The sequence below is a fragment of the Toxotes jaculatrix genome, chromosome 14 (assembly GCF_017976425.1).
Source record: "Toxotes jaculatrix isolate fToxJac2 chromosome 14, fToxJac2.pri, whole genome shotgun sequence".
NCBI lineage: Eukaryota > Metazoa > Chordata > Actinopteri > Toxotidae > Toxotes > Toxotes jaculatrix.
In genome coordinates, this window is record NC_054407.1 from 17,004,320 (window position 1) to 17,018,100 (window position 13,781).

Consider the following 13,781-nt stretch of genomic DNA (forward strand, 5'->3'; position numbering starts at 1 on the left):
GACACAAAATACCTTGTGACCAAACTGTAATTAGATAAGTTTGAGCAATTAGTAAAATGAGTTCCTAACTGTCACAGGCGGTTTCATGGGTCACTGGATTTCTGTGTTGTCCATGCTCCTCAACCTTTTACCCTTTGGTTTGTTTGTTCAACCACCAACCCACGGTAATTCCTAACAAACACTCGGAGCATGTGTATGGTTTAAATTCCATCAGCCCCTTTTTCAGTACATTCTACCACTTTGAATTAGTTTGGGAGAAGCAGTGTGGCAGAGAAGTGAAATTGATTTCTGTTCATTTTTCTCTTTCAGACCTTCAGTCAGCCACAGTCTATTACCACAGGAACTTTAATCATCTGTCATTCTGACTTTCCCTCATGTCCCAGTCACCTGACTTCCCCTCCCTCTCACACACCTGTTCCCCGTTTCCCAATATTTAAACCTGTCTCTCCCACCTGCTCACTGTCCGATCGTATCACATTTCAATATGTTGTCCTTCGTGCCTATTACCTGCCTGTAGGCCTTTGTTGTCATCCGAGTTACCATGAAAGGCTCTGCATTGTTCCTGCCTGCCTTTGAGTCCGCATTTGTGTCCTCCTTCCTGTTGCCTCTATTAGTAGATATAATATTTTAAAAAAGGGTCCTGTTTTTTTTTCTCTTTCAGTACAAGAATAATGATGTTAATAATAGTGTTCTAATTATGCAGATAAGTTAAAAGTAACTGGAAAGTAGCTGGCACACCCTTGCACATTCTTTTTTAAATAAAAAGAGTCAAACTCCATCTTCTGTTCTTCTGCTGCTGTCAGCTGGCTGCAGATTCAAAATCTGTTGTACTAAAGCAAACCACTAAATTTTAGAAAACAGCACAATTTCTATACAACCACTTACATTTCAAATAAGAAACCTTTCCACTTGAATGCACAAACAAAAAAATACGATTTGCTCACAGATTAGAGAAGATTTCACTTTTATTGCAGTTTGAAAAGTTATTTATGGCTGTATGTACAGTCTGTATGCATGGTTGGATTATTATGGCGTAATAGCAGCAACCTCTGTCAATGGTATGTGTCACCTTTGAACTGAAATACCAAACAAACGTCTCATGTGATCATCAAGCTCACCATGACCTTCACCTCCCCTTGACATTTACTTTCTGCTCTTGCTGTAGCAGTCAGTTCCATTAGCTCGAAATTTTAAAGGTTTTCAGAACATTTATTTCAACTCTTACATAAATCACTCACACGGGTGTTTATACTTTGTGTGTCTTCAAGCATTCTCCACATTCCTTTAAGTAGAAGTCTGAGCACCTCACAATTCGGTCTGATGTGATGTCCCTTCACAAGCTCCCTCAGAGGTATGTGCTGGAGAAAATGTAAGCAGAGGCAAAGATGGAGTGGTCTGAAAGTCTGATAAGATACAGAGATACCTATCGTACTGTAAACTGTGAAAGATTTGTGAATTGCTTATCGTAACTGATTTGAAAACAGGCCACACTCGATGGTTGTTGTTATTCACCGTCTATCAGGCTGCAGCACCACAAAAGTTAGTAGAAGCAAAATAAAACGTCCAACAGATTAGTCACTTGTTTTTTATGTGGTATTTCTTTATTTATTTTTGCATCATTCTTTTGGTTACAGCTGACCTCAGACTGAGGTGATGATTTAAAGAAGTAGTATTGTAAAGGGTTACGCAACCTATTTTAAAATCATTTTAAGATTTAGCTGACTCACAATTTTTTTGTACATAAATGCACTTAGCCTATACTTATTTTTTGAAACCTGAACAACCAAGTGACTTCCTCAGAGGAAATAGTAAGTGTTTTTTCTACTCAGGGGGCATCTGGGTCATCTTGGTGTCCATGTATTTCAGTTATCCAGAGAGATAATCTTGGTTTGTTTAAGCAGCTTAAATTTTAAATTAAGTGTCTACTAAGTGTTAATGACAAAACTGCAGAATCTTACAACGTACATTACTAACGTACATTAGTGCTTTCACAGATGTGATTCCTCTGGAAACATTAGAAATTGTTCATAACTACATAATTGTAGGCTACACATTACAGACTGAACTATGTAAGCTCACTTCTTGATGCATTTTTTGACATCTGAAATTAGATCCACATTCTCATTGTCTCATTGTTGTCATGACTTTGGATACCCGGAGTTTGCAAAATGACCTTGTTTGGTTTTTCGTTTTGTAAATCTGATGAAAGTTAATTTCAGTCTCAGGATTTTCACGCTGGAGTAGACGATGGCAGTAGGGGAAAGCCTACATATACAAGGCTTATCAGATGTGACCAATGGGACGTGACAAATGGCAATTAATAAATAATTTATTAGTTTTTTAAATGCTAGTAAGTCATTACTAAGGTTAGTGGGTCACCTCACTGACGCAAAGCTGTCAATTCTCTCTGGCAAGCATCACACTGCTGTTAAAGGGACTGAGACGAGCTGATATGATTGACTGCGAGTGATGCCAGTCTTGACGACATACCGTTTGGCTCCAGATCCCAACTTATTTTTGTCTGTGCTGCTTGACCACTCCTGCACATCCACAATTTATTCTGTGTTTCCGTCATGATACTATTTCTCAATCTAGTCCCCTGGCCACACCTGTCCTGGAACTTTCTGTACTCACGCAATAAAGGGAGTCATAAATATGTGTTGCACTTATTTGCATCAAGTCTTCAAGAGCAAACTTGGAACAAAAAGTGCACAGAACAAAATAAGCTTAAGAAATGGTCACAAATGTGGATGTAGCTTTAGGATAAATTTCCATCCCTCGAGTCTGAGTGTCACTGCAAGTAACAGATCAGAGATAGTTGCCCCTCAATGCACCAGTCTTCATATATAAATTAGTCTAGTTAGTTGCTAGATTGCGGCAGTGTCCTAATTATTGTCATGTTAAAGCTTTAACTGAGTTACTTATCTAAGGTCAAAAACAGGGTAAACATAACCAAACAGACCTGGATTATTTGTCAGTCTTTCAAAATATTGTGTAACTTATGCACCTAAATCTAATTTCTTACTCTCTTTTGATTGGGGTCATGCTCCAAGGTCAAGTAATTACATGGGAGCAAAACAGTTTTTCATACAGTACATTTTGCATATTGTCTTGGCTTTGTGGAGGAAAGTTAAACCAATGCCAAAAATAAAGTTCCATTTTCCCTCCTCTATTTTGTAGCGCTAATAAAACGCTTCCTGTGCACTACCACACATCCGTCCGGACATTAACTCAACTATCAAACAAATCAGGTAAACTCAGGTCACTGGGGAACTCAGGTAGCCGTAAACTGTGCGAGCATTTGAATCACTGTTACCTTCAAGAACTTCTTCGCAGTTAGCACAAATGCTGTATGTGCATCAACAGCTTCTGCTTCTTTGGCTTAATGCGAACATTAACATGCTACTCTTAGCATTGCAGCAATTTAAACATGGCAGTAGCAACATTTGGTAATATTAATACTGTCTCACAGTGCAGCAAAGCACTGCTCAGAGCACTAGCACAGGAAGTATTTCAGTACACTCCACAACATTTAACAGGGAGATATTGTCGTTTTGTGGTCCACTACATGATTAGTTTATAAGATATGATGCCTTGTTACAGATTAAACTGTCCAACGGTATATAAAACAATAAAGCTTCACCTTCACCATATACAACATTAAAATGCTTGTAAGGACTAATAACCCAGTATTGTAATGTTCAATAGTTTACCTCTGACAGGTGCAATGCTGCACAAGACAGCTACTTTTAAAAGTTAAATTACATTTTTGCTGATAATACTTCAGTACTTTCACTTTATTATCACTTTGAACGCAGGACGTCAACTTATAATGAAGCTGTACTGTAAAAAAATGTATTTTTGGTAAATGTCAAATGAGACATTAGTGTGTCTGCTACCACCACAGTGTGCTACCACTGTGGTGGTAGCACACTGCTACCACCACAGTGTGCTACAGTATGTTTTACATATCTTCAAATGAAACAGTATTTTGTACAGGACTACAAAGGATATGCCATCATTCCTTGTCGACAAATGGTCCTTGGTCTCTGCATCCTGTTCCTGGGCAGCAGCGCACACTAAAGGAACATACAAAAAAAAAAAAAAAAACAACTGAGCTGTAGGTGTGTCCCGGTCATAAATTTGATGTGAAATAATGTGCAAGTCAAAACAGGTATTTTTATATTGAGAATCCTTTTCTCTTTTGCTCTTAAACTTCAAGTATCCTTTGGTCCAAGGTATGAAAAACAAATTGCATGAATGCCTGCTCTTGTCTTGCCATATGCTAACTTGAAACAGGTCAACTGAAAATGTTTGATTCAGTAAATGAGAAACTCTGTAGAAATAGGAATTAATCAAATCATGATGCACATCTTACCCAACCAACCAATGACACAGTGCTGAGCAAAGTCAATTCACGTAAATTTTATCAAATGGTCCTTTGAGCATTAGTCATTGTGGTTTATATCATTATGCAATGTTTTCTGCATGTGGCTCTGTCAACGTCCACACCACTGTCACCGTCAGGAATGTACCAAAATATGAGCCCATTAAGTAGCAGTAATCATAAGGCTGGCACAGTTAATTATTAAAAGGTCATAAATTTGTGGTTGAGGACAGAACACTTTCCCTCATCTGCCTTTGATGCTGCTTACAATTAGTTACTCAAACTTGCGTTGCAGAATCAGTCACAACTATGTTTATTCTTTGTACACTGTAAATCCCACGAGCTGACTGGGCATCATAATGTTCTAGTAGCATTGCAAAGTGCATATTGTGATCAACACCAAAGGGAATTATGTGTTTGGCTAACACAGCTAAATTGGTTTAATTTGAATTGAATCAGATGCTTCAAAGTCCTCAGACATTTAAAAATAATAATAAACTCCTTCACATGAGAAACAATCACACAGACATACAGGCAGACACTCACAGTAGCAGCAAAGGAAATTCCATGACATATTTTGCAGTGGCCTTGCCTGCTGTTGTCACACCCCCTTGAGTTGGGGGCCAGGTGCAGCAGGCAGCTCCTTTCTCAGAGTTGATGTTTTACCCTGTTTCAACTTTTTTGCTCACAAGTACATCTAATAATTATTTAGCAAACATCTTTTCAGTTAATGAGTTATTGTTGCTCTATCTGTGGGAAATGTGTCCCATTTGTCTTTTCACTTTCAAAAATAAGGTGTGTTTATTTTGTGACCTTCAACATATTTTTATCTGTTTAAGGTTAATAAAAACTCCTTTAGGTGTCAACATTTGCTTACAGAGGTTTGTATTTATTTGTTTGCAACATTGGCAATAAATGCATAATGTTAACCTATTTCTTTGTTGTTGTTTTTTTGACTCAGCTGTCATGTGAAATTACATTTGGGTGGTCTTGTAAAAGCTTTAAAACCTTGTCTGTGTGAGGAAGGGTGAGACCTGAAATGTCTATCTGGAAGTTGTTTGGCATTTTTCTGGCTCTCCCTTATGTGCTGTAAGTGATCCATGATATGATTAAGTCCACAGGAGCAAAATTCAGAGTCATACAAAGTTATTTTTACAAAATTTCCATCTAAAACACACACAAATTGGACAAATTAAACTCAAAATGCTTAAAATTCACCAAAAAAAAAAAAAAAAATCCAACTGAAGACTCACAATAAGAAACTTCACAGTACAACTAAGTGAAAAGTGTGCCATTGGACCCTGTTATTTTAGGACCCACTTCTATAGCTCACAAAAGTCCAAAGACCAGAAACTGGTGCACAGGGAGGTACTGGGAGAGGGGCTGGAGGACAGGGAGAGGAGGAGGGAGGGTGAGCAAGCAGAGGGAGGGAAATGAGAGACCAGTCTTTTGGATTTCTCATTAATTCAGTGTGGCCCTCTCTTTCAGTTTCTTAAAAGCCCGCCCACTGACCATTATCAGCCCAGGCCTTATATATGCAGCTTGTTGCTGTTGTTTGTGAGTACAGGCACTTTACAGAGGACCAGCTCAAACCCACAGCCCAACAGCCACTCTGCCACCACCATGAGAGAGTTCAAGAGCAAAGAATTCTGGAGGGCCGTTCTGGCCGAACTGGTCGGCATGACCCTTTTCATTTTCCTTAGCATCGCCGCAGCCATTGGGAACAAGAACAATACAAGCCCAGACCAGGAGGTGAAGGTGTCTCTGGCCTTTGGATTGGCCATCGCCACACTGGCCCAGAGTTTAGGCCACATCAGTGGAGCCCACCTGAATCCTGCAGTTACCCTCGGGATGCTTGCCAGCTGCCAGATCAGCGTGTTCAAGGCCATCATGTACATAGTGGCCCAGATGTTGGGTTCAGCCCTGGCAAGTGGCATTGTGTATGGAGCACGTCCAAGTGAGACTGATGCACTGGGGCTCAATTCTGTAAGTAAAGCCTTTCATCATGCTGGTGTTGACAGGACATGTTTTATTACGTGATCTAAAACATCCCACAGTGCTGAAAAATGTGATTCACTGCAGTATGCTGCTGAAGTGAGAATTTAAAGTTCCTCTGTAGTCTAATGTTGACCTCACAATGTAAAGTGAGACTTTTGGGAGGATGTAAGCACTGATTTGGCATTGTTTGTGTTGTTCTTTGGACATTCTGTCATTGCTTGTTATTGAATAGTGATGACACATGATAAAAAAAAACAGTGCAACAGCTTAAAGAATTTGCAAACATGCCGTGACAGCACTCTGACCTTTCTCCTCAGCTGTTTTGGTAAATTTTAGGTTTTGCACACTGAAATACTTTAATGCTACAGTTTTCTTGAACCTATTTGTAAGAGGTAATATCAGCTGTCACCTTCCAGAAAAAGCTGAAGACTTGAAACTGTGGACCAACTGCTCTACCCCATGCACAGTGCACTAGAGCTAAATTTTACTGAATAACAATGAGCAGGTTTTCCACAAATGAAAAATGAATAAGCAATGTGGCACGTCAGAGTCTCTGCCAAATTGGTGTCAGACTTCCAGGGCAATGTCAGCGGCTCCTAAGTGGAAGGTGGTCGTGATGGCGAAACTGTCCATGTAACTGACACAGACTGACAAACTCTTGTTGTTTTGGATTCCTCTCTAACTCTGGCAGCTCAACGGTGTTACTCCCAGTCAAGGCGTGGGCATTGAGCTCCTGGCAACCTTCCAGCTGGTGCTGTGTGTCATTGCAGTCACTGATAAAAGGAGGCGTGATGTCACCGGCTCAGCACCCCTGGCCATTGGCCTCTCAGTCTGCCTGGGACACTTGGCAGCTGTAAGTAGCACCTCACTACCATCCTCAACGCAGTGTAATGTTTGCCTAGGATTAGGCACAGTACATTTGAGCGGTGTGAACCAGCAGCAAACATGATAACACTCTTGGAGTGGAAGAATTTCATGCATTTTGATTGTTTTAGATAATACCCCTCACCCCTGCCAGATTCTATTATATCCACCAGACTACGTAGCTGAAGATATCCTCTTATGTCGTCTCTTTGTTGTTGATTACAGATCAGCTACACGGGCTGCGGCATCAATCCTGCTCGCTCCTTTGGTCCAGCTTTGATCCTGAACAATTTTGAAAACCACTGGGTAAGTCAAAGAGGCAGGCAGACAAGCGCTTTACGCATGCCTCACATTTTCTGTATGCATATTATATGTCAAGCTTAAATAATTCAAAAGCTCCCTGGCAGACGGATGACTCTATTATCTTCCTCCTCCAGTTAATCAGTGATGGCATTCCTTTTGTTTTACAATTAGGCCAGCTGAGATATTGACAAAAGTAAACCCTTTGAACCAGACTGGAATCTCTGTGTTATTCCTGCCATTCCCCTCTGTGATAACGATGGTTTGCACTTGATTCATGTTAAAGAATACAGATCGAGACATTGATCAAAGTTTTTCATTGCAGGTGTACTGGGTGGGGCCAATGTGCGGCGGTGTAGCGGCTGCTCTCATCTATGATTTCCTGCTCTCCCCCAAATTTGATGATTTCCCCGAGCGCGTGAAAGTGCTGGTCAGTGGTCCAGTGGGTGACTATGATGTTAACGGAGGCAATGATACTACAACTGTGGAGATGACATCAAAGTAGCACTGTGCAGTCACAACCACTTAGTGTCTTTGTACATGTCTATATTCTTGTTAAAAAAAAAAAAAAAAAAAAAAAAACTCTTGAATTTAGTGTAGATGTCAGCGTTTTTGTGCTCTGAAAAAACCAATGAGGATTGTGGTCACGGGGTCAGTTAGTGTCTCATTCTCATTCACTCCTTTGTTTGACTCCACACACAATTTTTATCTAAACTGACGCTCAAACATATAAGTCAATGTTGTGAAAATCTTGACAGAGCAGTGTGTTGAATTTGTTTCCCACATCAGTATTCTGTGTTGAGCCATTTTTATTTTGTATACATATTTCAATGTGCTTGTATCACTTTTTATTTCTGATGGATAATGTATTGTGTGTACACTCTTGAAATGTCTCACTTTTTTAAGTAAATAAAACACTTGTTGTTAACAGTTGTTAATTAGTTCCCCTTCTGGCCTCTGCCCATCTTCAGTACTCTGCGCAGTCTCTATTCACCCTGTTGCCTCCAAGTGTCCATCAAAACACAGTGCACAGCAAACTATTAAGGGCCCGAGGGTAACTTTGTAATTTGATTGAACAAAAGATTAAATTATTATTAAATTATGAAATTGACAATGTGCACAATCTGAACTATTAAAACCAGATTTTGTCAAAGAGATTGTACTTTAATGGTACAAATTCCCTAACAATTTGGCAGGTAATCAAATGGCCAAAACTTTTCTGAAGCATAGTGAACCTGGGGTCGCTGGATCCCCTCAATGTCTTGGGCCCTTGAAGTTGTCCCAGTAGGAAATCCAGCCTTGGATTTATTTGACAAGAAATAAATATGTGGACGTCTGCACTCCTCAATAACTTGAAGCAAATCATCTACCATGTTATGTATTGGTTTCATGTTTGTTCTTTCTTGATGACAGGACAACTCAACAACATAATAAGCAAGGTTGTAATCAGTAAACTTTTGTGCATGATGGATGCTGTGAAAGCTACGTGCTGAACAAATGATGCATGATTCTTTCACAAAGAAGAACAAGCACAGGTGGCCTGCAGGCAAAAGATGTGCAGGAGAGAAGAAAGTGAGAGAAGTTTCTAGGGAGAAAGCTTTTTCATAGGAATGTTAAACAAATAGCATCCAGCGTGTACACCTGAAGAAACAACAACGCACATCAACAGCTCCATACTGATAGACAGGGAATTAAGACAATGCATGATTAAAAAAGAAAGAAAGAAAAGATTGATTCGGAGCCAGCTATCACACTAAATTTAAATACACCAGATTAGATTAAAAAAAATATATATATATATTAGAAAGGTGCTAAATCTGATGTTGTCAAAGGCTGATTAAATCAGTGAGAGTGCAAACACAGGATTGTGCAAACACTGGCCCTCCAATACACAGACCATTTTTAGTTAAGAAACACAAATGTTGAACATGTTTTTGTCATCTATAACTTAAGCTCTTCAGTCATATTTGTGAATAAAGCTACAATGTGTAGGGTCAAAACTATTGATGTGGGCCTATTAATATGGACTTAACTGGAAATCCTCCTCATCCAACATACACTTACAAGAACTAGGCCGATTCCAGTGCAACGTGATCAACTCTAAGACACCACGACACAGTAAATCCATAGCTAGTGTGGAAAATAAGCCCAAATTGTGGTCCTGGGCACTGGGCTATACTTTCTGTCTTCTTGTGTTTTCTTTGTACTGCCCAGCTTTTGCTGCTGATTGATGGATAGCTTCTCCCACTTATGTTTTCAGCAGGTGAAGCATCCAGTGGCAGGTTGCCAGGTTGATGAGAGTGTCCTTTCAGCAGCCAAGAAACTGCTCACACACAAAATTTCTCTGACTCAACCTCTCTCTTTCCTTCTCACTCACTCCCCCGTGGTTCGGCTGGTCAGCTTATGGCAGTTTGCCAGTGGAGAAGGACAGAAAAAGACTGAATAGCTTTTTTGGCTTTAACCCTGCAGCCTTGTGCTCATCCTTTGGAGGATGGGGAGGATGTGTGAACAGTCATATTTGTAGCGTGTGCCTTTGTTATGACATAAGGGCAAAAAGGATGTAGGATGGTGTCTTGGTGGGGCACAGGCATATTCTAACTGAACTGCCGTTTCAGCTTGAAAAAAGGCCAGAAGTAGTTGGCCCTTTAACACATGTCAACACCTTTTAGATGCTTATTCTGAAACAGCCATATCAGTAGCAACTGGTTCACCACTACAGGGTGCTGGGTCATGCGCCAGCAGGTCACTCACTGCTTCCACTGAGACCTCTGCACAGCAAATATGTGTTGGTTCACATGGCTGGGCATTGAACTGAAGCATTACAGGCACCACTCCCCAATAAACTGCACCACTGGTCAGTCAACAGCTGGATCACTGGCAGGATCCCAATCCTGCATTTAGACCAACTTCAGCCAGGCAAGAAAAAAAATTGCTGCCATCACACAGGACACAGCAAACCATCCAAAGCACGCAGGCTCAGTCCTCTTTCACTGCTTACAAAGCAAAATCAATGGATTTGTAAAAGTGGTATTAGAAAAAGTTGCTTTTCTCACTCTCCTGCTCAGTTACATAATCCTTGGACATCTGTTGAACAGAGGCCTGTGGCCTTCATTAAGATCCATGCATGAGGGGTTTTCATCTTGTCTTGCCGTTTTAAGGTGCTCAGGTGCTCATTAATCTATTCTTACTCTCACTTGTCTTTCTCTGTCCTTCTTCCCGCTTCATCCACCTGCAAATTATTAGTTAGACAGTTGGATAGGAGGAATGGAAGTGGCAGATTTTTCAAAAGTTTGTGTTGGCTAATTTTCATTGCAGTCTTCAGCTATGCCTACCAGGGCAGGGTGAGATCATTGCTGAAAATACATCATTTTCCAGGAAACAACAGTTTTCTATGAATCTCCATTTTATGGGGCCTTTAAAAGTTTGGATTGGCACACAGCCTGTTTTCAAGGAAGCAGCAATTTTCCAAGAATTTCAAGTCCACATTTCATAGAGTCCTTAATGGTTTGCTTCAGCTCCTCCTCTCTGCCATGCACCAGTTAGGTCACAAAGGTATTTTAAATTAATATTAAGTTATTTAAAAATATATAAACAGTGCAAATGGAACCTGGTCTTGTAAATAAAGAGAGTAAAAATGTTTGTAAAAATGTATTGATCAATCTGTCTTCATACTGTCCCTCACAACAACTGATGATGTCATTGTGGGTGGCAACAGACCATGAACAGTTCTAAGAAAAATGTGATGGGAAATTTGTGATGGGGACATAATATGCGATTAGGAGCCTTATTTAAGGAAAACCACCGAGGCTCAGTAAGAGTCTTTTTCCCCAGCAGTACACCTGCACCTGTGACTGTAATCTCTGGACTTACTTATGCTTTGGACCAGGACTCTGGATAAACCTTTTGTGATGAAGAAACAAATCCAAACCGGACTCACTGAATGCTAGAAAATCATTTATTACCTTTCAAGTCTCGAATTCAGTTTTGAATGTTTTTCGAGTGGTCACGCTTGCTGTTTATTTACCATGTTATGGTTTTATGTTTTCACTTATTTTGAGCAACTGGGAGGGAAAACCTTTAAAGTTGTAAGTACCATTTTACTGTGCTTAACAGACCAGCATACATATTGATTACATACTTGACTTGCTTCCCTTTCTGCATGATTAAATACTCAGTGCTCATCCTATAAGCTCTTGAATTAAGTTAAAGTCCAACTCTCATGACAGACTGCCATAATAAATCCTCTCTGTGGCTCTTCAGAACACCTGCATCGTGATATTATTTATGTCTCTGGAAGACTTGATTTGGGGGATGACGCATATTTGTATCTTATTTACAACTGAAAGCCAGGGGGGTGGGGCGTGAACATCATGGGTGAGTGGAGGGCACTCATGTGATGAGGTGCTCCTACTGGCATAGGATCAAAAGAGGTTCTAGTGTGATCTAAAAGTGTCCTCAACCAGAGACGATGCCGGTCAGTTTAAAGCTGCCCTCCCCTCTGAAAAATCAACTGGTCAGAAACAAGTCACATCCACTTGATGAAATCATACCACAGCTGTTTCAGCAACTGCTGTGGTATTTGTACTTCACGCTGTTCTATTTCAAGCACTTTTTCAGCTATTTTTTTTAAATCTCTAAACACAACCACTGACACACTGGTGATTATAATTTATTTACATGATGTCACTGGCCTGTGTGGTCACGCCGGCTTATTTTAATAGTCTTAAAGCTTTAGCTGGTTCAGTTGAACCAATTCCCCAAATGTTTTTATGAATCAGTGCAACTTCAGTAATTTGGAATGGAGGTCGCCTCCTGGAACGTTTAAACATTATTTTATAATCAACTGAGAATTGGCATGTATTTCGGTATAGGTGTATATATAGTTCCTTATTACAGAACAAAAATAATGTATTGCTGAGATTTCCATTATTATTGCTGAGAGATGAGTAAATCCTGGAGTGCCCTGATCTGGTGGCTGATTTGATAATTATACTAGCTGAAGTTCAGTCAGCCAGCTCTTGTGGAATATAACATTAAGTGAATGTAGAATCTGTGCAGAGTTGACAGTTGGCTCTGACCCCTTCAGTCCCCACAATGAAACTCCAAGTATACCACAGGGAGTGAGGAGTGATGATGACAAGGAGAATGCACACTCAGAGTCTACAGGTGGATCCTGCAGTGCAGGAGTGGCTGCAGTGCAGGAATTGCTATACAGTAGAGCAGTACAGTATCAGACATGCATGTGACAATGGAAAAAAAGGTGATTTTACAACAAATGTAATGTTGGTTGACAGTTGTCTGCTCTGCAGTGGTGAGTTGGCAGGCCCACAGAGCTGCTCCTGCTTAAAGGGTTAGAAAGCGTAACCTTTGTCCTTCCTGTCAGCGTGCCACGTCATTACTCCTCCCCCATCTTCCTCCTCTGAATCCTATATCCTCCCTGTCACACTGTTATCTCTATCCTGCAAATGCCGCTGTATATAGTCAAAACTGAGAGTGTATTTGTAGTGTAGTTTTAAATGTTTGGAAACTACCCCCAGCAATAATATATGCCACTGCTCTGCATTTATATTTATATTTATATTTATTTATTTTAATTTGACAACAGATAGAAACCAAAAGCTGAATTAAAGAAGTCAGGGAATATTTGGCAGAAAGTAAAATTACAGTTGTTTGAAAAAGAAAAATGTGGATGATGTGCTCTTCTTTTCGGATGAAGAACTGTGGCTCAAGGCAAAGGTGATGCTTTGACAGGTTTTATTTCTTTCCTCTGACAAGAAGACAAGAAGCACCGTGACCCTTTAACCTGTCAGTTCCTTCACAAAGGAAAACAGAGTGAGAGGCTGACTTCCTTGTTGTGAATTCAAAAAGGTCCCATTTCCTTCACAGTGGCATATGACTGATGTTAACTTCAATGCAGCCAGTCCTGCATGACACATGCTCAGAATAGAGGAAGTAGATTGAAAGATAGGAAAACCACTTACAAAGACTTTTTTTTTAAAAAAAAAAGGTAATAGGCAATGGGCACCTTTCAGACATTTTATGGATGTCCTTCACACCTTCACATGGATATCTGGATTTCAGCCAAATTATTGAAAATATATCCCATAAAACTAAGATAAAATATAATAAATATAATAAATAAATAATAATAATAATGATTTTTTTTTAAATTCCTGAATCATTTGGAATTGTTATTTTCAATTTTAGGATAGAGCAGCAATAAAAATGCTAA

At 39.9% G+C, this 13,781-nt stretch overlaps 1 protein-coding gene across 1 annotated transcript; it reads left to right on the forward strand.

Annotated features, from left to right (window-relative positions):
* The first annotated feature begins 5,922 nt into the window (after positions 1-5,922).
* Positions 5,923-8,480, forward strand: LOC121192995 (aquaporin-1-like). Its single transcript, XM_041055080.1, is given in 5 exon segments — positions 5,923-5,997; positions 5,999-6,373; positions 7,077-7,238; positions 7,475-7,555; positions 7,875-8,480. Coding segments are annotated over 5 exon segments (873 nt in total). The 3' UTR covers positions 8,055-8,480.
* Positions 8,481-13,781: the final 5,301 nt, after the last annotated feature.